Source organism: Podarcis melisellensis (genome assembly GCF_964234715.1).
Source record: "Podarcis melisellensis genome assembly, chromosome: 10".
In the NCBI taxonomy this organism is placed as follows: Eukaryota; Metazoa; Chordata; class Lepidosauria; order Squamata; family Lacertidae; genus Podarcis; species Podarcis melisellensis.
In genome coordinates, this window is record NC_138542.1 from 56,805,665 (window position 1) to 56,828,576 (window position 22,912).

General features: G+C 44.0%; 1 protein-coding gene across 6 annotated transcripts in view; it reads left to right on the top strand.

The window, feature by feature from the left end:
• DENND5B (DENN domain containing 5B) overlaps positions 1 to 22,912 on the top strand; it is a 101,560-nt gene that overhangs the window by 67,787 nt on the left and 10,861 nt on the right. For 2 of the 6 annotated variants that reach the window (XM_081926726.1, XM_081926727.1), the window contains 13 exons: positions 480 to 1,016; positions 2,487 to 2,718; positions 3,379 to 3,450; positions 3,992 to 4,142; positions 6,875 to 6,968; positions 8,797 to 8,907; positions 10,435 to 10,566; positions 11,284 to 11,436; positions 12,796 to 12,874; positions 14,182 to 14,263; positions 17,999 to 18,127; positions 19,548 to 19,669; positions 21,731 to 21,876. In XM_081926726.1, the coding sequence (XP_081782852.1) occupies positions 480 to 1,016; positions 2,487 to 2,718; positions 3,379 to 3,450; positions 3,992 to 4,142; positions 6,875 to 6,968; positions 8,797 to 8,907; positions 10,435 to 10,566; positions 11,284 to 11,436; positions 12,796 to 12,874; positions 14,182 to 14,263; positions 17,999 to 18,127; positions 19,548 to 19,669; positions 21,731 to 21,876 (2,040 nt within the window). The remainder of the gene's footprint in view (positions 1 to 479; positions 1,017 to 2,486; positions 2,719 to 3,378; positions 3,451 to 3,991; positions 4,143 to 6,874; positions 6,969 to 8,796; positions 8,908 to 10,434; positions 10,567 to 11,283; positions 11,437 to 12,795; positions 12,875 to 14,181; positions 14,264 to 17,998; positions 18,128 to 19,547; positions 19,670 to 21,730; positions 21,877 to 22,912) is intronic. The other 4 variants (XM_081926730.1, XM_081926731.1, XM_081926729.1 and 1 more) reach the window with 3 other exon arrangements.

Sequence of the window (22,912 nt, forward strand, 5' to 3'; positions counted from 1 at the left end):
TTGTGTATATTTTTGAAGCCAGCCTCACCGTTGGACAGGCGACAAACACTTGGGCACTACTAGAGGGGAGCCAATGGCTCATTCTTGGATTTTCTATATTAGTACTTTAGTGGGAGAGAATATTTGGATTAAGCTGCCTCTGGCATGAATATTTTGCCCATACCATAATCAGTTGGAAAGGTTTGTTTTGTTTTGTTTGTTTCCCAAGTCTTCCCAAGGATTTCCCTGTAAAGACATCCCTGCCTGTTCAAAGTGACTTCTGAATATTTTATGTGTGCTGATGGGTTATCATTACCTATGTATTTCTTATGTTGCCGTTGTTGATGTGATACTTGAAGTTGCATTTTTAGTGTGTTGATGATTGGTATATTTCAAACACTTTGTCTCCAAGAGACTATTTCACCCCCCCGCCCAAAGAGACTATTTCTGTATTAGGCAACTAATTCATTTAATAATATTTGGCTTTCCCCACCCTCCAGGCTAACCTCTGCTTCGTGGATATCGATAACCACTTTATTGAGTTACCAGAGGAACTTCCTCAGTTTCCCAACAAGCCAGATTTCATCCAGGAAATCTCCGAAGTTCTGCTTCAGTTTGGAATTCCCCTTGAGGGCACCCTCCATTGTAGCGAGAGTGCCACCAAATTTAAGAACCTAGTCCTCAATGACTTGGCCAATGACAAAAAAAATGGGAACGTACCAAGCAACACCATCAACATGTATGAGTTGCTCAAGGGCAATGAGACTATTGCCCGCCTCCACGCTTTGGCAAAGAGAACAGGGGTGACAGTGGATAAAATGAGCATCAACATTCCTCTGGAAGAGAAGGAAAGGAATGTTAAGCTCCAGTGTGAAGACGGGGAGCTGAGGGACTACAAACTGAACGTTCAGCTACGAGAGGTCTTCGCCAACCGCTTCACGCAGATGTTTTCTGACTATGATGCTTTCGTCATTCAAGCCGCACAAGACAGGGAATCGTGGCTGACCAACAGGGAACAGATGCAAAACTTTGACAAAGTAAAAGCAGCCAAATATTTTCATTGTAACAATCAATTCGGTTGCCTTGCCTTTTGAAGGCTCGGTGTTCAGTGGTAGAGCACATGATCTCATTTGCAGCACCCTAAGTTCAGTCCCCTATCTCCAGTTTAAAGGATCCCCAAATACTTTTTGAGTTAGAGAATACTGAGTTAGAGTGGCCAAATGGTTTGGCATTAAGGCAGCTTCATGTCAATAGTTATATTATATATTTGGATTCTCTTCCCATTCAAAGAGCAAAAGCTCTTTTTGAATTTGGGCACCACAAATTGCTTAGCAAGTGTAAATGGAGATGGCTGTTATTTAGGTCAGGGGTGAGGAACCTATGGCTTTCCAGATGTTGTTGGGCTCTGTTAACATCCAGACTCCCATCCATTCCCACATGGCCAGTTGTCAGGGGTGATGGGAGCTGTGGAAGAGCAGGTCCCCTCACCCATGATTTAGATGCAGCCTGGTTTTGTCTAGGCCTTGTTAGGTGACTGGTTTATTTTTCTTACTAGAAAATACTTAAGCTTCATGTTGAGTAAGAGGAGGAGTACTTGAGGAGGCAGCTGATGAAATAACTTCCCAAATTGATCCAAAATGATGCTGGCATGGATTTTTCTCTTTTTTGAACCGTAGATTTGGTGTAGAAAATTTATCAGAATCTTGTGGGATTTTTTTATTGCCAGTAATGGCAAAGGTGTCCTTCCTTTGTTCAAAAATGTATATATTTATGGAGTAGTCTTTGTGACCAAGTCACAAAGTGACTTGGGTGAGATATTTGGCCCTGGGTGTCTATCCTGAAAAAAGTGCCTCTCAGCCAACTATGGTAACCAATCTGTGTAATAAGAGTGAAAAGTAGCAAATAGGAACTCTAGACTGGTGAGACATTTTGGATTGGAGATATTGGTGCAATAATGTTTTTTATTTTCTTATCTCTGACACTGTTTGTTGTGTCACATTAAACCATAGTTTAAAAACTAACCTATGGTTAAATGTGAACAAGTTCTCATGATGTTCCTACCTCTCCTGTTCAGGCTGCTGCACTGCAGACGAACAGACCACGGTCTGGCTTGTGTCCTTTGAACTTGGGCTTATGAATTGTTTGCTCCAAAGAATCTTGAGTATTAAGACGAGAGCAGATCTTGGTGACTGCTTGTAGCTTTATGGGAGGAAACAAACCACAAGTCTGGGTTTGGATGACATTGTAAGCCAGACTGCAGGCTCTTTCATTTGTAGTGCAGCTTGAGCAGGGGAGGAGTGCTACAGAACTGCCTGAGCTCATTGGCATTAAACCATAGTTTCTTTTCAATTTGGTTTAGTGTGACATGCCAACTAGGTCACTGTTGGCTATTGGGCTATGCATGCTCCCTGTGAAAGTATGCTTAGGACATAATTGGACAATTACTGAAATGGAAAACAAGTATACTGCAAGGTGTAACTTTTTCTTTTGGGTTCCCTAAACTCTAGGCTTCATTTCTCTCTGACCAACCTGAGCCTTACCTCCCATTCCTCTCACACTTCATTGAAACTCAAATGTTTGCAACATTCATCGACAATAAAATTATGTCCCACTGGGAAGAAAAAGACCCATTTTTGCGAGTGTTTGATTCCCGAATCGAGAAGATAAGGCTGTATAATGTCCGGGTTCCTTCACTAAGAACGTCTACATATCAGAAGTGCAACACACTGAAAGAAGCAGGTATGTACAGGTCTATCAGTTGTCAGTGTAGAAGCTTCAAAAGAGAGAGAGAAAAAGAGAGGGAGGGAGAGGGAGAAAGAAAGAAAGAAAAAGAAAGAAAGAAAGAAAGAAAGAAAGAAAGAAAGAAAGAAAGAAAGAAAGAAAGAAAGAAAGAAACTAGCTACTCAGAAGTTATATTTTACCCTATTTGATTTAGTTAATTAATTTGCTTTAATTTACATCCCTCCTTTGAGTCCCCTTCACCACCTTTGAGGCACCTTACAGTGCAGTAAAACAAAAAGGAGCAATGCAAAACACCTCAAGAAAAACAAAGCATTAAATTGGGTTAGTACAATCTGAGAGTTCATGGAAACCAGCAGGAGAATCGGAATTAAAAATCTAACTTGCCAGCCCACCCCCTAAAACCTTCTACAATGAAAAATGTTGACTGGATACATTTAGAATGTAAAAGTCCCCGTGGAGGGATTTAGCTGTGCAATTCCTTTTTACCTGTGAAAGCTATTCTACTGTCACTGAAGGTATTTATTGCAGCTGGCTAGATATGATCTGTCAAACTGTGTTGTTTTTCCATTTTCTTTTATGTTTAGAAATGAAACACTGGGATTTAAATAGCCAAACAAAAAAGTTTAATTTGTGTTTGAAACCATTTTAAATTTTCAGGTCTGCTTTTTCTTCGGAGGCTAGTTTCGGTTGATATGGTGGCACCAGAACCTCATGCGCTTCAAGTTGATAGTAGTATCAAGTTTCCTTCTGATCTCTTAACCCCACAGATCTGAATCCAACACCCAGCGTTTGTTTGACTAACACACAGGCATGGAATCTTGTGTTCCTTCACCTCCAGCGTTTTGCTCCAGTTGTTCACCAAGGAACAGAGTTGGTTTTGAATATGGACATACTGATATTTCAGCCTGCATTTTGAGAAGCAGCTTCCCTCATTCCCATTTAGCAATGATGACTCAAGCGATATGCTGTTGGTGAACATTTTTTTTAGGAGTCCCTAATAGTAAGCATGGTCCTGTCTACTAATGGCCTCTGTTCTTGCCATAGCTGTCAACTTTTCCCTTTACTTGCAAGGAATCCTATTCGGAATAAGGGAGTTTCCCTTAAAAAAGGGAAAAGTTGACAGCTATGGTTCTTGCCTCACCTATATAGACTGACCACAACTTACCTCAGGTGTGCTGGCTCCAGAGATAGATCCTGCCTGTGGAAGAAAAGTTCCTTGGTTTCAGTTAACTAAAAAAGAAATTGTTTGTGTCTTAATTGCTATTTTCAGCTCAGGCCATTGAACAGCGGCTGACGAAGATTGATCACACTGCAATCCATCCTCATTTGCTTGATATGAAGATAGGCCAAGGCAAATATGAACAAGGCTTCTTCCCTAAGCTTCAGTCAGATGTGCTGGCAGCTGGGCCTACCAACAACAAGTAAGCTTTTGCAGCTGTAATAACCCCTTGGAATGCATGGGAATAGTTCTTTCAGTGTAGTCTCTAGGCTGCTTTGCCACTTTAGGATTCCATTCCCTCAGTCACTGAAAACCCCCCAGCGATACCTAGATATGAGCTTGTCCCTTCCCCTTGGCAGCATTACTCCAGCTGTTTTGGGCCTACAATTCCCATCATCCCTGACCACTGGTCCTGTTAGCTAGGGATGATGGGAGTTGTAGTGCCAAAACAGCTGCAGGGCCAAGTTTGGCCATCATTGCGTAGCGTACCTTCTATGAGGCTTTCCTGTGAAGAGTATCCTGCAGCTTCAGGGCCTGCAGCCTGTGCCAAATCATTTTGAGGATGTATTGCAGAAGCCTAGTATTAAACTCACTTGGTAGCTATAGGTGACCAGAGATTTCATGCAGCTAAGTTCTATGTGGGTGAGTGAGTAGACTGGCTGCAGTGGAAGAGAAACTCCTCCAGCCTCAGCCTGAATGGAAATGCAGGGTAGCTGTAAAAACCACCTTTTAACCAAGTAGGTTAGCAGAGAAGGGACAAAGTTCAGGTATGGGGCTTCTCTTCCTCTGTGGAAACACAAGCTTTTATAGCATCTTAGCACACTAGGAAAAAAATTACAATTTACATGCTAGTTGCTATGGGCTTATTTACAAGGCTATATTATTCCAGTACTTTATCATCTGCACTGACGCTTCCTGTTATCCCCTGGACATTGTATTTTGTTCTTGCCAGTTACAAGCTTTGTATTTGGAGCTGAACTATAAGCATTGAACCTGTTACGAAATGTTGATTTTTCGAGTTCCAATCAGAGTCTCCAGATTCTCTTTTTCTGGTAACAAAAGGAGTTATAATCAAGCAGGAGCAGACATCTTCATTGGGTTTTCTTTGATTGATTTTAAACTGCAGGTTAACTTGGAGGGAATCAGAACACGTATGCTGTGAAATCAAAGTAATTAAATAAGCTCTCTAATACACTAATCTCCACTGATTATCCTGTAATTCTTTGTAATTACTTACAAAGGAGCATAATGCGTCACATGTATTGGTTTGGTAGAGCAACCAGCAAAATGAGCACAAGAGCCATTTACATCTCTGAATGTTTTTGCAGATGGAGTAAGAAACCCTGGATTTTTATCTTTAGCAGTGTCCTCTATACTGTAGATGAGGGAGAATGATTTTGATACTGGCACCCCAATTGTGGAGCACCCTTCCCTTGCAGGTTTAATGGGCACTGATCCTGTTGGGCCTCAGCACCAGTTAAAAACGTGCTTGTTTGCCCAGGCCTTTTGCTGAAATATTACTGTTGAAGATGCCCTGACTGATTTGTTGTATTGAGGTTATATTAGTATTTTTATATAGCATGGTTTTATTGGGTGGTATTCAACCAGGTTTTATGCTGAGTAGACCCATTGAAGCTAATGGGCCTAACTTAGTCATGTTCATTAATTTCAGTGGTCTGCTCTGAGAAAAACCTAATTGAATTCCACCCATTATGTTTTATGCCTTTTGTTTATTATATTGTATCCTGCCTTGGTCTTGGATTTAATGAAGAGTGTGATGTTTGGGGTATGTTCATTCCAGTGTAGGAAAGTGTGGGGAAGGGGGAGTTAATGCAGGGGAAAGTTCCTGCCCTCTTTTTCTTTTAAGGAAACCAGGAAGGGGCACATTCCAGTATGAAGATTTGGTAGTATTGACTTGCAGCCCTGGAAGAAAACTTGTTTCTCCTTACCAGGCATCTATAACAACGTCAGAGCACTAGTATTTGTAACACTTATGATATCAGCTGACTTTGGCTTTTGTAAATGTAGACATTCTCTAAGAAGGCCCTTAGAAGAGCTGATATCCAGTGTGGCCTGGTGGGTCTGTGAGCTTACGGTAGGTATTCTCCTGCAGCTGGACAGGGGAATACCTAAGACAAACCCTTTCCCACCTGGTTGGCCTGTGGAAGTCTCTTCCAGTTGGAATTCATTTAATTGTTCAGAAACAGATGAGAGTGGGGGCGTCCAATGCTGGCATCCAGCAAAATGTGGGCATGAACAAGTGGGCGTGTTCAGGGTAGGAGAGGCTGAGTCAGTGCAAAGAGAAACTGAGCAGGAAGACCAAAGAGTCTCCCATGTGCTGTGGATTTTTGAGAGGATATTTAGTGAGACTTTCCATGGGCATCATAGGAGACTCTGGTTGGGCACACAATCATTTGTAAATGCCACATTGGCAACCTCTGACCTAGCCAGTGAAGAGTAACTTGGAATGTCTCCATGGCATCCTCTCTTTTCTTCATTTTCTCTCTGTCACCATCTGTCTACCTAAGGCCCAGGGGCCGGATCCGGCCTGCGGACGGTCCGGGAATCAGCATGTTTTTACATGAGTAGAATGTGTCCTTTGATTTAAAATGCATCTCTGGGTTATTTGTGGGGCATAGGAATTCATTCATTTCCTCTCCAAAATATAGTCTGGCCCTCCACAAGGTCTGAGGGAAAGTGGACCAGCCCCCTGCTGAAAAAGTTTGCTGAATCCCTGCTCTAGTTTGTAATGGGCCCTTTTGGAGTCATGAGGCTTGTATTAGAATATTAAAAAAATAAATGGGTCTAAGTTAATCATGTCCATTACATTCAATGAGTCTGCTCTTGAGCTAGTACCTGTGCTAACCTTTTCCCCCTCCAGAGTTGGCATGTAATGGTTTCTTACAACTCTTTCTTTCTTTCTTTCAACCTCAGTCGGTGGGTGAGTCGAAGCGCTACAGCACAGCGCAGGAAAGATCGCCTCCGGCAACATTCAGAACACATTGGTTTGGACAATGACTTACGAGAGGTAAGTGCTGTGGTTAGTAGCAGAGACACCCAATACTTGTTATCCATTTAGGGTTTGGCTGCATTAGCTTTGTCAAAACTTAAGAGCAAGACCTCCTCCGCATATAGCATGTACGGAGGTTCAGTTCAAAATCTGAGATCCCATCTTCCAGCCATCTCTATCTAGAAAGAATTGTCCTCTCCCCACACACGGTCCCCGCAAGCCTAACATGTAGACTGGCTTCCTTACTTGATTCCCCAAGGGTCTGTTCTCTCAAATCAGAAATCATTGCTCTCAGCCGGTTGTATTTTGAGATTATTGTTAGCCTCTTCCTATGGTTGCATTCCCTTGCTCTTCCAAAGTGCATCAGTATGGCTTCAGGGAAGAAGAAGGAATGCTTCTGGGAATGGGAGATGATAGGGATTTAATTCCCAGGAGGAACTTGCTTTAATGTCCTCCCTTATCCCATAAGATCGCTAAATCCATTCAATTTAACAAAAGGCTCAGTTTTCAGAAAGGATTACAGACCCCCGCTGATCCGCTTGTCCAGTGTGCTGAACATCAAAGCAACTCCTGAATTATGCATTTAAATGAATGCTAAGCTAAGCTTCCATCAACTTAATTATGGCTTCTAGTTGTACTGAGGGCCCCGTGTGCATATAAGGCTCCTCAAGCTGCCTCTAGTTGGCAGAGCCCCATAAGCGCATGACAGTCTTCTCATCCATAACAGTCCTTGGGTAAGTTGTCCTTGGGCATGCAAGGCAGTCTTACGGGACTTTGAGGGGTCTCTCCTTTTGAGCTGTGCATGATGAGCTTTTGATTCCACATCCAATTCTGTAGACAGGAGGAATGCTTGACATGAAAGGGCACTCCCTTCCTGTGCAGAGTTATAAACGCGTAGAACTCTATATCAGGGTGGAAGTGAGTTATGGGCAAAGTGGGGGGGGGACCATCAAAAGTGTCAAACTGCATTGATTGTGACATTGCGGCTGTGTGTGTTTTTCCCCAACCATGTTCCACATCATTGGCTGGTGGTGGTGTGGAAACACACAGCCTGGTGACATGACAGTGTAGGAGAAATATTCCTGCAATTTGTGGGTGAGACCTAGCAGGCCTAGGTTGCCCACAATGAGTGGCTCTGCCCTCAGAGCCCCAGATTGCAGTTCTTTTCTGCCTTATACTTAGCAGTTGACTTACAAATAAATCTTTCCTGGAGATTAAATGCTTGAGCAAAACAAGCACGTTTTGCTTTGGTTTCATCCCAGCAACCTGTGTGTGAGTGGCATGCTGCTTAGCCTTTTAAATGGGAGCGTGCCAGATTTATAGCTGCACCTGAAGGTTAGGGATTCCTGCGTGGCTTGTTAAAACACCATACGTCTTTGTCTTATTCCTATTTACCTTTTTTTGCCCATTTGAAACAAGCAGGAACAACACAGGGTTTTCGCGAGGACGAAAGTCACTGTGCTTCTTTCTTTTTAGTTACCCTTTTATTCTTAAGGCCATTTGGTCCTTGCGACATTGCTGAATTCTGCATCCAGTTCAGTGAGTGCAGTTTTAGGGAGGGCGAGAAACCCTGCATTTTATACATACCCAAATGTGAAAGCTTATTCTGCTGAAACAAAAGGAATGTGTTATTTGTGAGCGTTGATGCTATCGAATGTGACGGCTCAAAAGCATTTCCTTGTGACGTTTTATATGAATTGCTTCCATGCTTTTTGATTTCTTCATCCCTTTACTGTATTTACTCTTTCTTTCTGTTTTTGCTTTGACTCTTATGCATGCATGTACTGCCGCCTCCTTTTTCTCCATCTGCTGCTTCTGCCATTCGTTACATCCACCTTCCTCTTAGCCATTGGAGGAGTTCTTGATCCGTCAGAACTCACTGGCATTCTGGGAGTGGGATCAGGGCCCACCTCCTCCTGCACGGCCACCTAAAAAATCATTCTCTGAATGTTGTCTGGTATGTTTTATTTAATTTTGCCCAGAGCTGCTTTCCTTCTCACGCTAACCGCTGCTTTTTTGGGTAGAATTCTGTGCACCCCTCTATAGCAGTCCATAAAGTGTGGTTCTGATCAGGCAGATGATTCTCGCAGTGCTACAGGGCCCTGCCTTGTGTTGGTTTTACAACAGGAGGCCTAAGAAAGATGTTCAAGTTCAGCCTCTCATTTTCCAGAACAGCTTGTTGGGCAGGCAAAAAAATTGAGATGTGTGGCCATTCAGGTCCTGGCAAATGCAGAGCTAGTTGTTTTTATTACATCTAAAATCCTGATTCCCATATTAATGTTGCCAAGGTGGCTTGCAAAGACCAAGGCCATATAGGTGGTCTTTTTCTGCTACTTATCTGAATGGAACCACACTTTAAAAGATGACTACCACCTTTCCTCGTCCTAATCCTCACCCTTTTCTCTAGCTTGTTGCTACGTTCTCTCCACTGTTATTTTTCCAAAGCAGTTGCTGTTTAATCCTTGCACAGTCACTTACTTTATTTTGAAAAAATAAATACTTAAAATGGTTGTTGCAGAACCTTGTTCAGGGTTGTGAGCATTCTGATCTTCCCTCTTTGCATTTCTCCTTTGCATCTCTGCCATCAGGGGTGCAAAGGAAGAGGGGCAGAGGATCATCAAGAGCTTTTTCAAAGCCACCCTGCTCTTCTTCTTTGTGCCTCCAACGCAGGCATCCCCAAACTCGGCCCTCCAGATGTTTTGGGACTACAACTCCCATCACCCCTAGCTAACAGTGGTCAGGGATGATGGGAATTGTAGTCTCAAAACAGCTGGAGGGCCGAGTTTGGGGGTGCCTGCTCCAGTGTCATAGGTGCAAGGTAGAAGTGTGGAGAGGATCGCAAATCCCTTTCCCGCAAAAGGATTCAGGCAGAAGCCTTACTGTGCTCCCCCTTTCAACCTCCAATGATCAGGGGTGTCAGATGTGTCCCAAGAATATGAGGGTGCATCTCTCCCACCCCCCAGTATGGCCAGCCCTGCATTTCACCAGGCTGAAGCAGTGCATTTCAGCAGATCTGGGGGTACAGTTGAACAGCAGTAATATCTAGGATTTCTTGTAATATCTTGTGTGTGTGAAGATGTGGGCTTTCTGCCTCAGGCACCAAAATATATTTGGTAGTCTGTTGCATCTGACTCCACTAACAGGCAGAAAACAGATGTGAGCTGTGTAGCCAGTTTGACAGCCCATGCAGTTCAACTGCAGGCTATCTTTCTCTCCCTACCTGTGTATTTATAAGGCTGATGCCTACAGAAAACCATCTACACAAAACTTACTGTTTGTGCAGGTATTATTTCTACCTCTCTGACCTCTCACTTCCAGCTTCTTGACATTTGAGGGGTGGGGGGGATGACCTTGGCCCCACATATTATATTTTGTTTTATTTTTTAGTGCAGAGTTACTTTGTCGATTAAGGAGGGCAGAGGTGTTTGTGCTGTGGTTTTTTGTGTTCATTCTAGTTGTTGTTTTTTAATTATCATTGGATTAGAAGTACATGCAAGAAGCAAGGACCTTGGGGAAAAATCTGAGGCAGCCCAAACTCTCCGATCTTTCTCCTGCTGTCATTGCTCAAACAAACTGGAAATTCGTAGAAGGTTTACTCAAAGAATGTCGAATGAAGGTAAGTATTTTGAGTGTGTGTGTGTGTGTGTGGTAAAAATATGGTTTGCTAAAAAAAGACATCTGTGTTGGGAGGCATGGTTCCACTCCCCTCATTCAAACCCTTCACTGTGGAGTGGCAGCATTGCCCTAAAAGAATGCCCAAATGCTTGCGAGTGTACTATAGTTTCCTGTCAAAATGTGTGGGAATATGGCTGTTATTTATGGTTTACTTATTATGAATGGGATAGGAAGTGGTTTGCATGTAGAAGACTAGTACCTCCCCCTCTTGTGTTAGACTGCAGAGGATTATCCCTTGGGAGAGTCTACATATCTGATCATCTCACCGTATACAAGTTGTACAAGTGACAATAAAGTATTTCAATCTCACTGGTTCTGCACATACCAAGAGGGAGTCCTGCTTTGTAGCTTATTTCACATAACGATTCAACCAGCCTCAGTGAGGTTCACGTCACTAGAAATTAAAGCAAAGCTTGATAGATTATCCGGTTGCTGTTTCGCTGCTTTTTGTTTACTAAGACGATTCTAAAGCACCTTTTGCCAAATTTGGGCCACTTGCAAAACCTGAAAATAGATCACAGGAAGAAAGGCAATAAAGCAACAGAGACAGCAATTAAAATCAGCATAAAAATCAGCTCGGTGGATTCCTTGGGCGGCTACTGTGTTGAGTTTCCATGCTTTGCGTAATGATGCTTGTAAATCCCCTGCTTGTTTGCAGACTAAACGTATGCTGGTAGAGAAGATGGGCCATGAAGCTGTTGAGCTTGGACATGGAGAGGCCAACATTACGGGTCTGGAAGAGAATACGCTCATCGCTAGCCTTTGTGACTTGCTGGAAAGAATTTGGAGCCATGGACTACTGGTCAAACAGGTCAGTGACTTGGAAGACACAAAGACCCTCAGCCGCTATACTATTTCATACCCCCCTTTAGGACTAAGCTGTCACTCATCTTAGAGTGCTTCTGGGAACGTATGATGTTCATCTTACACTGCTAGACAATTGATTCACCTAGCCCAGGATTGTTGTCTGTTCTGTCCGTGGGTTACCGGTGCTTCAAGCAGTCACCTGATTTAGCCCTGATACCTCATGACTGGATGAAACCATGCATGTTGTCGCATGGAACCATCTCAGTAAAGGAGTCTTGAATCCTGAGTCAGACCACTGGTCCACCTAGGTCCATATTGTCTACAAAGATTGATAGTATATTTCATCCTCTCGATCGGAAATGGTTGACCTGCACCTATCAGTAAAACATTACATCTTTGGAGGCAGCTGTAAGGTGTTTGTTAGTGCTAGTGCTGTTTTTATACCCCCAGCAAGCTTATGAAAGCATTTTGGTCTTTTGTATCTAATGGAATTCAGACATTTTATTTATTTGCCAAGGTTTCAGGTAGATGCCTTCCCTAGCCCCTGCTACCTAAGATCATTTTAAATGCAGATACTGAGAGCTGAACATAGAATCTCTTTTTATGCAAAATGCGCTTACCCACCGAGAGCTTTGTCTCTTAATTGGTATGGGTTTGGGGCTTTTTCCTACATGGGAGTGCACTCTTTAGGAAAAGCATCATGCGCAAAGCAGCCCTTGCACCTTTGTAGCATAGGTATTGGTGAGTTGGTGATGCAATATAAGGAATATAAGTACTTACACGTGCAGCTCTAACTTTGTGGATTGGATGAATGGGTTGAAATACCTAGAACCATAGAACAGTACAGTTGGAAGGGACCCTGAGAGTCATCTAGTCTAACCCCCTACAGGAATCTCAACTAGATCATACGTATAGAATCATAATCAGTCAAGTCAATCAGTCAAAGTGTTATAGGTTAGCTGAATGCCATGGTGGTGATTGGTTCTGATGCTGGAGTCTAGATATGCAGGGCTCCAAGCCCCATGTAAATCTACGGGATAAAAAGGAGCATTTCAGAGTGTGGCCTGCATAGTTCTTCCATTCATAGTTTCACTTGCTGTGTGGCAAGAGCCATTGTAGTATAGCAATAAAACTGTTGGACTCTGATACAAGACTCTCGGGTTCAAACTTCTGCTGTGGAGCTTATCAGGTGGCCCTGGGGGAAACCACTCTCTTTAAACCTAACCTGCCTCGCAGGCTGAAATGCAGTGTTTTGCTCTGCAGGGAAATATAAAAGTGACACCATAAAACTGATTTAGGTATATCTGCACTGTGCAGCAGGAAAAGTTGCAAATGGTTTCTTAAAATCTGTTTTGTTTTTAAGGGGAAATCTGCATTGTGGTCCCATTTAATTCAGTACCAGGAGAGGGAAGAGAAACAGGAGCAGCTTGCAGAATCCCCAAGTGAGTACAGAATACTTTGGTCAAGTGGTTTTGTGCAGCATCAATAGCTGTACCTTATAAAGGAAATTTTAACTCAACTATGGGTGATGGCCAAAGAAGGAAGAGAAATAAATGTACTCCTAAAATTTGCTAAGCACCTGCAGAGATCCAAATAGTTGGCGGGCACACTGTTTTGCAGAGTGACTCAGTTTTTGTCTTGGTGTGCTTTGCAGTAACTTCTCCTAGGACTTGATCCTTTGGATCAAAAACTGCTGAGTGCCTTATCAGTAAAATATTACAGAAGCAGTTTCATTATTGTTTGTGGGTTGGGTGGTCTTGTATACCCACAGCAAGCTTATATGAGAATGTTAACTTGTTCTGAAGTATTTAATGGCATTTAAATAGGCTGTTTATTCCCACAATTTTGAAGATGAGTGTTTGTTTCTGGTACAGCTGGAATCAGTTGACAAACACAGACTGTCCTCACTGGCTGGTGCTGATGAAAGTTGGGAGTCCTAACAACCTCTTGGAAGGCCACACATTCCTTCTCTAGTCTCTTCCATCCTTGATGCTCTTCCTCTCTCCCCCACCAGGAAAATGGGAAGGAGTTGTCCATATTGGCTGGGAGAGGGACAATAGCATGGAAAGATGGCAAATTGGAGGGGGATAAGAGTGGAGGAGAGAAGGGGTTGCGGGAAGGGGGGCGATGATAAAAAAAAGAAGACCTAAGGAGGAAGGATTGGAATGAGAAGTAGAGTGTTCCCTTTACTCCAGCTCTAGCCTGTAAAACTTCGACATATTTCTGCTTCTAATATATAAAATTTTGTGATGTGTAGCTATTTAATGCTTGGAGCTAGCCAGATTGATAGGGAGGGATCTGTGTGTTGTTCATGATACTGTAATGAAAAGGCAGAAGAGTAGGCACTGAAATTAGACTACACAATTGGGCATAATATGCCCTTTACATGATGGTAATAACTTGCATAATTCCAAACACTTTATCATTTGCATTTCTCATGTGTAAAAAAACATACAACAACGACGTTTGCACAGACAGGCTTGTGTAGCTTTTACAATTGTAAAAGTGGAAGCATTTTTTTCTGATTCTTCTTAAATCTACAGAGTCCAGCTCTGGATTAACTAAAGGGAAAAGTAACCAGTAAGCTGCCATGATGTAAAACTGTGGCAGACAAGTAGAAATGTCTTTGCATGACATCCTTCTGCTCCTGGTGGAGTTCTGAAAGAGGCTTAGGATTATTTCTGCAGCTTCCTGATAATGTGTCGCTAACAAATTAATGCAGCTTTCCTCCCCCCTCCCCACTCCACAGTTGCCGTAGGGCCAGAACGAAGGAAGTCTGACACAGGGCTTATGTTACCTACTCTGAGAGTCTCGCTTATCAGTGATATGAGGTATGAGATTCAATATGTAAAATGTTGGCTTAAAATGTTGATACCACAGCCTAAAACTGAATCCTGATGCATATTACAGCTCTATGGCCATCAAATAGATTTTGCCTTGGGGTGGTTGTTTTTTGCAATACTTGAGAGCATGGAAAGAATGAGTCAGGGAGAGGAATATTTTCCCGCACAGCTTCAGGGATGTGATGTGATATGTTAGTATGGTGTAGTGTTAGATTAGGCCCAGGGGATATAGGTTCTGATCCCCACTCATCCATGAAGTTCACTCAACAAATCCCAATTCCTTCACTTGCTGGGGAAGCCAAACTGTGGTTCCATGTGAGGTGGGGGCAGCAGGCACCCTTTTCTGTGACCGTGGGGTATTTGTGCATGCTAGGTTTATAAAAAAGGTACCCCTGGACGGTTAAGTCCCGTCAAAGGTGCCTATGGGGTTGCGGCGCTCATCTCGCGTTTGTCCACAGACAGCTTTCCAGGTCATGTGGCCAGGATGACTAAACCGCTTCTGGTGCAACGGAACACCGTGACATAAACCAGAGCGCACGGAAACACCGTTTACCTTCCTGCCACAGCAATACCTATTTATCTACTTGCACTGGCGTGCTTTTGAACTGCTAGGTTGGCAGGAGCTGGGACAGAGCAACAGGAGCTCAACCCATCGTGGGGATTCGAACCGCCGACCTTCCGATTGGCAAGCCCAAGAAGCTCAGTGGTTTAGACCACAGCGCCACCCGTGTCCTACAGCCAGCTGGGCAGGAGAGCAAGGGCAGGACTGGTCTCTAGGGAGCCAACCGGAATCTATTCTTGGGCTTCTGTGGGCAGGGCCTGGAAGTGACAGAAGACATTTGTCAACCTAGTCTACTCCTAGGGCTTAAAAGGAGAGCCCCATCTTGTTCTCCTCACCTCAGTCCATTCCAGATAAATTGTCTCCCTCCCACACCAGAACTATAATAATAATAATAATAATAATAATAATAATAATAATAATAATAATAATAATTTATTATTTGTACCTCGCCCATCTGGCTGGGTTTCCCCAGCCACTCTGGGCGGCTTCCAACAAAGATGAAAAATACACTAAAATGTCACTTCCCTGAACAGGGCTGCCTTCAGATGTCTTCTGAATGTCAGGTAGTTGTTTATCGCTTTGACATCTGATGGGAGGGCGTTCCACAGGGCAGGTGCCACTACCGAGAAGGCCCTTGGAGCTGGACCTCAGTGTCCGGGCAGAACGATGGGGGAGGAGACGCTCCTTCAGATATACTGGACCAAGGCCGTTTAGGGCTTTAAAGGTCAGCACCAACACTTTGAATTGTGCTCGGAAACGTACTGGGAGCCAATGTAGGTCTTTCAAGACCGGTGTTATATGGTCTCGGCGGCCGCTCCCAGTCACCAGTCTAGCTGCCGCATTCTGGATTAGTTGTAGTTTCCGGGTCACCTTCAAAGGTAGCCCCACGTAGAGCGCATTGCAGTAGTCCAAGCGGGAGAGAACCAGAGCATGCACCACTCTGGCGAGACAGTCTGCAGGCAGATAGGGTCTCAGCCTACGTACCAGATGGAGCTGGTAAACAGCTGCCCTGGATACAGATTTGACCTGTGCCTCCATGGACAGCTGTGAGTCCAAAATGACTCCCAGGCTGTGCACCTTGTCCTTCAGGGGCACAGTTACCCCATTCAGGACCAGGGAATCCTCCACACCTGCCCACCTCCTGTCCCCCCAAAACAGTACTTCTGTCTTGTCAGGATTCAACCTCAATCTGTTAGCCGCCATCCATCCTCCAACCGCCTCCAGACACTCACACAGGACCTTCACCACCTTCACTGGTTCTGATTTAAAAGAGAGGTAGAGCTGGGTATCATCCACATACTGATGAACACCCAGCCCAAACCTCCTGATGATCTCTCCCAGTAAATGTTGAAAAGCATGGGGGAGAGGACAGAACCCTGAGGCACCCCACAAGTGAGAGCCCAGGGGTCTGAACACTCATCCCCCACCACCACTTTCTGAACACGGCCCAGGAAGAAGGAGCGGAACCACTGTATGACAGTGCCCCCAGCTCCCAGCCCCTCAAGACAGTCCAGAAGGATGTTATGGTCGGTGGTATCAAACGCCGCTGAGAGATCCAGCAGAACTAGGAAACAGCTCTCAACTACTCAGTCTTTCAGAAAAAGAAATGTCCTCTTTGAAAACAGAAGTCCTTGAGCTAACAGAATGACTTTGCTGGGATAACCCATTGTGTCTTCGTACTGAATATTTAAAGTATCCTTGCCAAGCGTCTGAATGTTACCATCAGCCCAAGAGCATAAGGTGGCTGTAATACGTTTCAGTTTTGTGTTATCATCTGTTGTGTCTAATCTGCTTCCCTGAGCATATCTTTGCATGCAGAGGAGAGCATGCTGGGAACAAAGTTTCCACCCTTTGGGTCTGAGTGGAAACAGCCGTCAATGTCCACCTCCATTTTCTTTGGCAAGGTTAGGGAAATTATTTATCTGCCTGTAGTGTTTTGGTGCTTTTAAATGGAGCTCATGATCAAAGATGGGAACAGGGAGGCAACTGCTTTGATATAGTCCCCTATCAGAAGGCTTTAAATAGCTAAGCTGAATGTTTCAGCACGATGCGGGTGAATAATGTGTGTGCATCGCATTTCTCAAGGACTTCTGATCACATGCCCAGTTGTGTTTGCTGGGAAGCCTAAGAGCTGCCTGTCAGAGACTGAGCCAAAAAATGAGGGGGCTGCTTTGCAGCAAGTGTTGGGAGCGCCAGAAGCAAGGCTCTTTTGTAGTTATTTGGATGGTTGCAGTGAGTCACTGCTCAAGGAAGGGGAGGCTGTGGGAGTTGTTAACAAAGGACAAAGGGAGCTGTAGGGGATTATCTCACTGCTTTGAAACAGCCTGCCGGAGTTTCAAGGGCTCGCTTTAGGTCTTAATTGTGCGAGGAGTTGGGAACCACAATAAATTTGTGTCATCTCAGGCAAAACTATTAACTGAGGTCAGGGATGTATGCGGAGCAAATCCTGGCAGGCACTTTGTTTTTGAAAAGCTGCAGGAAGCAATGCAGTGTTTGGGGCTGTGCAAATATATTGTAGCGTATTGCAGTTCTGGCATGTGATATAAGCAGCCTTCTCTTCTTAACAGCAGCAGCAACAACAACAGCAACAACACAGCTCCTACCCATGCCAGCATTTATCCCTTTTGGAACTGGGGCAGTGATGGCAGAGGGAGCAGCCATGGTGTGTAGGCTCCTTCTGTGTAACCTAAAGCTTCTCACATAGTTATTCCCAGCAGGCCTTGGTGCAGCCTGGTACCTGCACAGCAACTAAGGAGTCTCATTTGGAGATCTGCTACCTCCTCCCCTATTAAGTCATTCTAAGAACTGGGAGGAAGCATGTAACACCTGATCTGTAGTAACATAGATGAAAATATGTAAGTGTACATGCAGGTCATTCTAGCACAGGTTTATGGGATGGAGAAGGTAATTGGCTCAATCTCTGAACTATCATTTTGCATCTCTCTCTGATTGACCAACTTTGGTTCCAAAAAAAGAAGGAAAGTATCTCTCTCAAGCTTGAAGTCTTCTCACACCAGACTCAGTTACTTAGCTGAAAATCGTGCAACATATAAGAAGTTTCTTTCTTTCTTTCTTTCTTTCTTTCTTTCTTTCTTTCTTTCTTTCTTTCTTTCTTTCTTTCTTTCTTTCTTTCACTTGTGGGTTTCTTTATTTTCCTTCAGGCACATTCAGAACATGAGTGAAATTAAGACTGATGTTGGCCGAGCTCGAGCCTGGATACGGCTGTCCCTTGAAAAGAAACTTTTGTCTCAGCATCTCAAGCAGCTGCTTTCCAACCAAGCCCTGGCAAAGTAAGCAACGTGGTTGTCACGGATCAGTCCTTTTTAGGGCCCTCATCTGAGGCAAAAAAATTCTGGGTACATTAAACTCAATATATAGGCTTGCTTCTGGATAAATGCACTTTGGAATGTGTTGCAGAGCTCTTTGGTTTCACCTGGGTACTGAAAGCTTCTGTTTTTGGTGCTTGAAGTAGCATGGTTTCATGAGAGTTGGACGTCCCTGTTCTAGATCAACAGCTCCAGCAAGCATACCCAATGACAATGGGACTTGTAGTTCAGCAATACCCAGAGGGCCAAAAGTTATTCATATCTGCTCTAGATGCTTAACGCTAGCCCAACATTGACCAACCCGCTGTCTTCCATGTGTTTTCAAGTCTTCAATTCCACAGCCATAGTAGGAGTTGTAGTCTGAAACATCTGGAGGGCACTAAGGTGACAAAACATGTTTTGGTCACTCCACCACCCTGAACCATTAGACATGGATAGCAACCAATTATGGGGAGACAAAGAACTCTGTATTTTAACAGATGTGGGTACAAGGCTAACAAATGGCTGCTTTACAATATATATATATGCCACATACAGTGGTACCTCAGGTTGCATACGCTTCAGGTTACATACGCTTCAGGTTACAGACTCCGCTAACCCAGAAATATTACCTTGGGTTAAGAACTTTGCTTCAGGATGAGAACAGAAATCGTGCTCCGGCGGCACGGCAGCAGCAGGAGGCCCCATTAGCTAAAGTGGTACCTCAGGTTAAGAACAGTTTCAGGTTAAGAACGGACCTCTGGAATGAATTAAGTACTTAACCTGAGGTACCACTGTATGGCTTTGGATCAGGGTACCTTAAAAACCTCTTGTTGTTGTCGTTGTCCTCATCGTCCTTAATAGTTCTCTAGACAACATGCAGTTTAATCAATAAAATCACTTATGAAGCATAAAGACAAACCATTTCTCCCATACAATCTACTGTGTGTTGTAACATAATTCAAACCCCCCACCCCACCACTTTAAATGCCCTTTTGAAAACAAGTTAGGTGGCTACAAGGAATAAGACTGTATTGTATCAACAGACAGATTCAAGAACTGAATCATCCTTAAAAGTACTTGGTTTAGAGCGGTCAGTAGCCCAGCCCTGGCTGTGCAAACATTTGCTTTTTTCCTAACGAGCCCGCAAAGCTTACCTAAATTATTGCATGCTTCCTATACTGGCATATGAAAGAAATGAAATAAAAACCGGAACTATTGCATTTTTTCATTATGTCTAAGAATTAACAGAAGAAGGAAAAAAACATAGACAGGTGGTTTTGTTTAGATGGTGCAAGGACAATTAATCTACTTTTGCCTTTAGTTTTTTCCTCTCATCCAGCACTTCCCTAATATAGTTCTGTTGTTCTCAGGGGCATCTAAACATCTTCCCTGTTACTTGCAGGAAATTGTACAAGCGTTATGCCTTTCTGCGCTGCGAAGAGGAGCGGGAACAGTTCCTCTATCACCTCCTCTCCCTCAACGCTGTGAATTACTTCTGCTTCACGAGTGTCTTCACCACCATCGGTGAGTAGGGTGGAATCTCATCCTCAGCTTGAGCTGCTGCTGTGTGATAAAGGAATAACTGTGGTCGTCTAACAAAGCCTGAAGTCATGGCTATTGCGATCGGCACTGCTCCCCATCTGGTGTCAAGTTGCTATCTCTTTGCACAAACTGTAGGCGTACACCTCCTTTGCATGCACAGCCAGTGGCGGAGCGTGGGTTGTCAGCACCCAGGGCAAGGCAAGTAATTTGCGCCCCCTAACCCGTGGATTTGCGCCCCCAACCCTAACCCCCAGATGTTGCGCCCGGTGCGGCTGGCCCCCCCTGCACCCCCCACGCTACGCCACTGTGCACAGCCCTCCAGATTGTGATAGAATTCAACTCCGATCAGCATAGCCAGTGTGGCCAAAGGTCAGGAAAGATGGGAGTTGTGGTCCAGCAACATCTGGAGCGAGCCAGGTTCTGCATCCCCGTTTGAGGTCCTCTTTCACTGTTGTTCCCACATTATTCGTGGAAATATATGAAAAGTTTTGACCCCATATTGTTTGCCTTTCCTGCATGTTTACAGAATATATAAGTGAAAGAGGCATTGGTTGCCTTTGACATAGTGAACTGCCCTGACACCTCCGGTATAGGGCGGTGTATAAGTTGAAATAATAATAATAATAATAATAATAATAATAATAATAATAATAATAATAGTGATCAATTCTGTAATTATGGCTTATATCAGGGGCAGAGAACTTGTGACACTCCAGATGTTTTTAGACCACGTCTCCCATCAGCCCCAATGGCATGGCTAGTGGACAGGGATGATGGAATTTGTATTCAAACAGTTAGTTGGAGGACAGTATTAGCAACCCCTGCCCTTGAAAGATGCTATATTTGAGGCATTGTGAGAAATTTAAATGGCAGTCCCTTGACCCATCTGCCTAATTGGAGCATCAGGGGGAAAAATGTAGTGAAAGGCAGTTCAGGTTTGATAGCAGGATAGATTGATAGGCACATGGGGGGGCAGGTGCCATATACGTCTCAAAACTGCACCAATTTTATGACAGTTCGTTCAATTTTGCCAGAGAGGTGGAGGCACCAAACTTGCATCTTTACAATAATGGCAATGTGTGCAGCAAAGCTCCGTGGAAATAGAACAGCAAGTATGAATTTTTGCCTCCTGACATCCACCCTACCTTCCAAAAATAGCAGCTAATTCCTAAATTTGCTTGCTCTTTTAATTTTGGTTGTGCAGTAATAGCAACACCTAGTGGCTACTTGCATTATTGCATGATAAAAGCTGAACATATACATAGCTCGTTCTATGCTGAAATCGGCAAGGTAAGAAGCACGACCTATTGACTGTCCCTGGGAGGGGGAAATAACCATGCAGAAAACTTTGTCACGTTTTTATTTATTTATTACCAAAACTTGGCACTTTCCCAAAATACTGTAAAAGAAGACCCCTGCATTTTAAAACCACCCCCCAAATTGAACAGTAACTAAAGCTCAAATCAGAACTGATGCTGATTGCAAGAATGCAATTAACATGCATGCTTCTTTGTCATGTAAAGAGCAGCTGTAGGGAAGCCTGAGCAGCCTCCAGGAGTGGAACTTTCTCCTCCTCTCTCCTTCCCCACCTCCCTGCCAAAGTTTGCATTTCAAAGGAGGCTCCATTGTTGCCAGTGGAGGCTTCCCTTTAAAATGCAAAAAGCAGCTGCAGAGAGAGAAGCAAGGGAAGAGGATTAAACCTGCAGGAGCCAAGGGCAAAGTGTTGGCTTACAAAGGAGAGCAAAGATACAGGGTGCTTCCAAGTGCTTCTGAACCCAGGAATGTGTGTTCATTTAAAAAGTTGTTGCTTAACAACAGGGAGTTGGAAATCCCTGCTGATCTACTGCAAATCCCAGAGATTTACCTGGAGATCCAAGTCAGCCTATCTCTGCAAATGACACTATTCTCTTTAAAAAACAACCACCTTGATGTATGCATCCTGCTACATATTTAGTAGCGACAGTGTTGTTCCTAGCGGGCCTGCAGAACTTAATTTATAACATGAAGACACCCTTTTAAATGTTCTTTCTTTGCTATTTGCAGTGATTCCATATAGGACGGTGATAATCCCCATTAAAAAACTCAGCAATGCAATCACCACGTCAAACCCATGGATTTGTGTTTCGGGAGAACTGGGAGATACTGGAATAATGCAGATCCCAAAGAACCTTTTAGAAATGACATTTGAGGTGGGTTTCGTGCAGGAGAAGGGAACCTAAGGCCCGGGGGCCAGATGCAGCCCAATCGCCTTCTCAATCCGGCCCGCAGATGGTCCGGGAATCAGCCTGTTTTTACATGAGTAGATTGTGTCCTTTTATTTAAAATGCATCTCTGGGTTGTTTGTGGGGCATAGGAACTGGTTCATTTCCCCTCCCCCCCGAAAAAAAAATAGTCTGGCCCACCAGAAAGTCTGCGGGACAGTGGACCAGCCCATGGCTGAAAAAGGTTGCTGACCCCTGGTTTAGTGCACTGCACTTCTGCCCTGTTTTCAGATGTTGGTTGCTGCTGTCAGAAAAGCCTGGTTTAAAATTGCGACATGGGTAGAATTTTAAGCAGCACCCAGTGGTGCTTTTTAAAAACCTGCAGAAATAACTTGATGACCAGCAAAAGCATGGAGCATTTTGCTGCAAAAGGGAGCCTGCTTTGCTCTCTGATAGACAACCACAATATATTCTGGTCTCTCGGGGAACAGGGAAGCTTTATAGCTCCTTGTCACTTTCCTTTTTAAAACCTCGGTAAGGATAATGCTGGCGAAGAGATCGCCGTTTCTCTGCATTGCTCATAAGATGGCACTCTCTCCTGATTCTTTGGGGACCCATTATGTTTTCATTGAGAGTTATAAACACTGGAAATGATTAAGGGCTCACACGGAGCTTCGTTTTGTGATGGTGGCTGGTATTGTATTGCAGCACCAATTTTCATAATAAAAGAGGCTGAGTTCCCTGAGAGTACAGGGAGTTTTTCCCCCATCACAGCTGATAGTGCGTGATCCCTGCTTGGTGCATGGCATTTGGCCATGGTCAGAAGTGCCTCACCAGGTACATTTGTACTGTGCTGGCCTCCCTTCTCCCTCCTGAGAAGCCACAGCAATCTGTCTTCTAGAAATCTAGCAGAGCAGCTATGGCTCATGTGGTGAGTTGCCTCTTGACTCAGCTCACATTTATCAAACTCATTTTGGTATGTCCTTGTTTACCAGAGGTGTGTAGGGCAGCAGGGTGTAGGGCC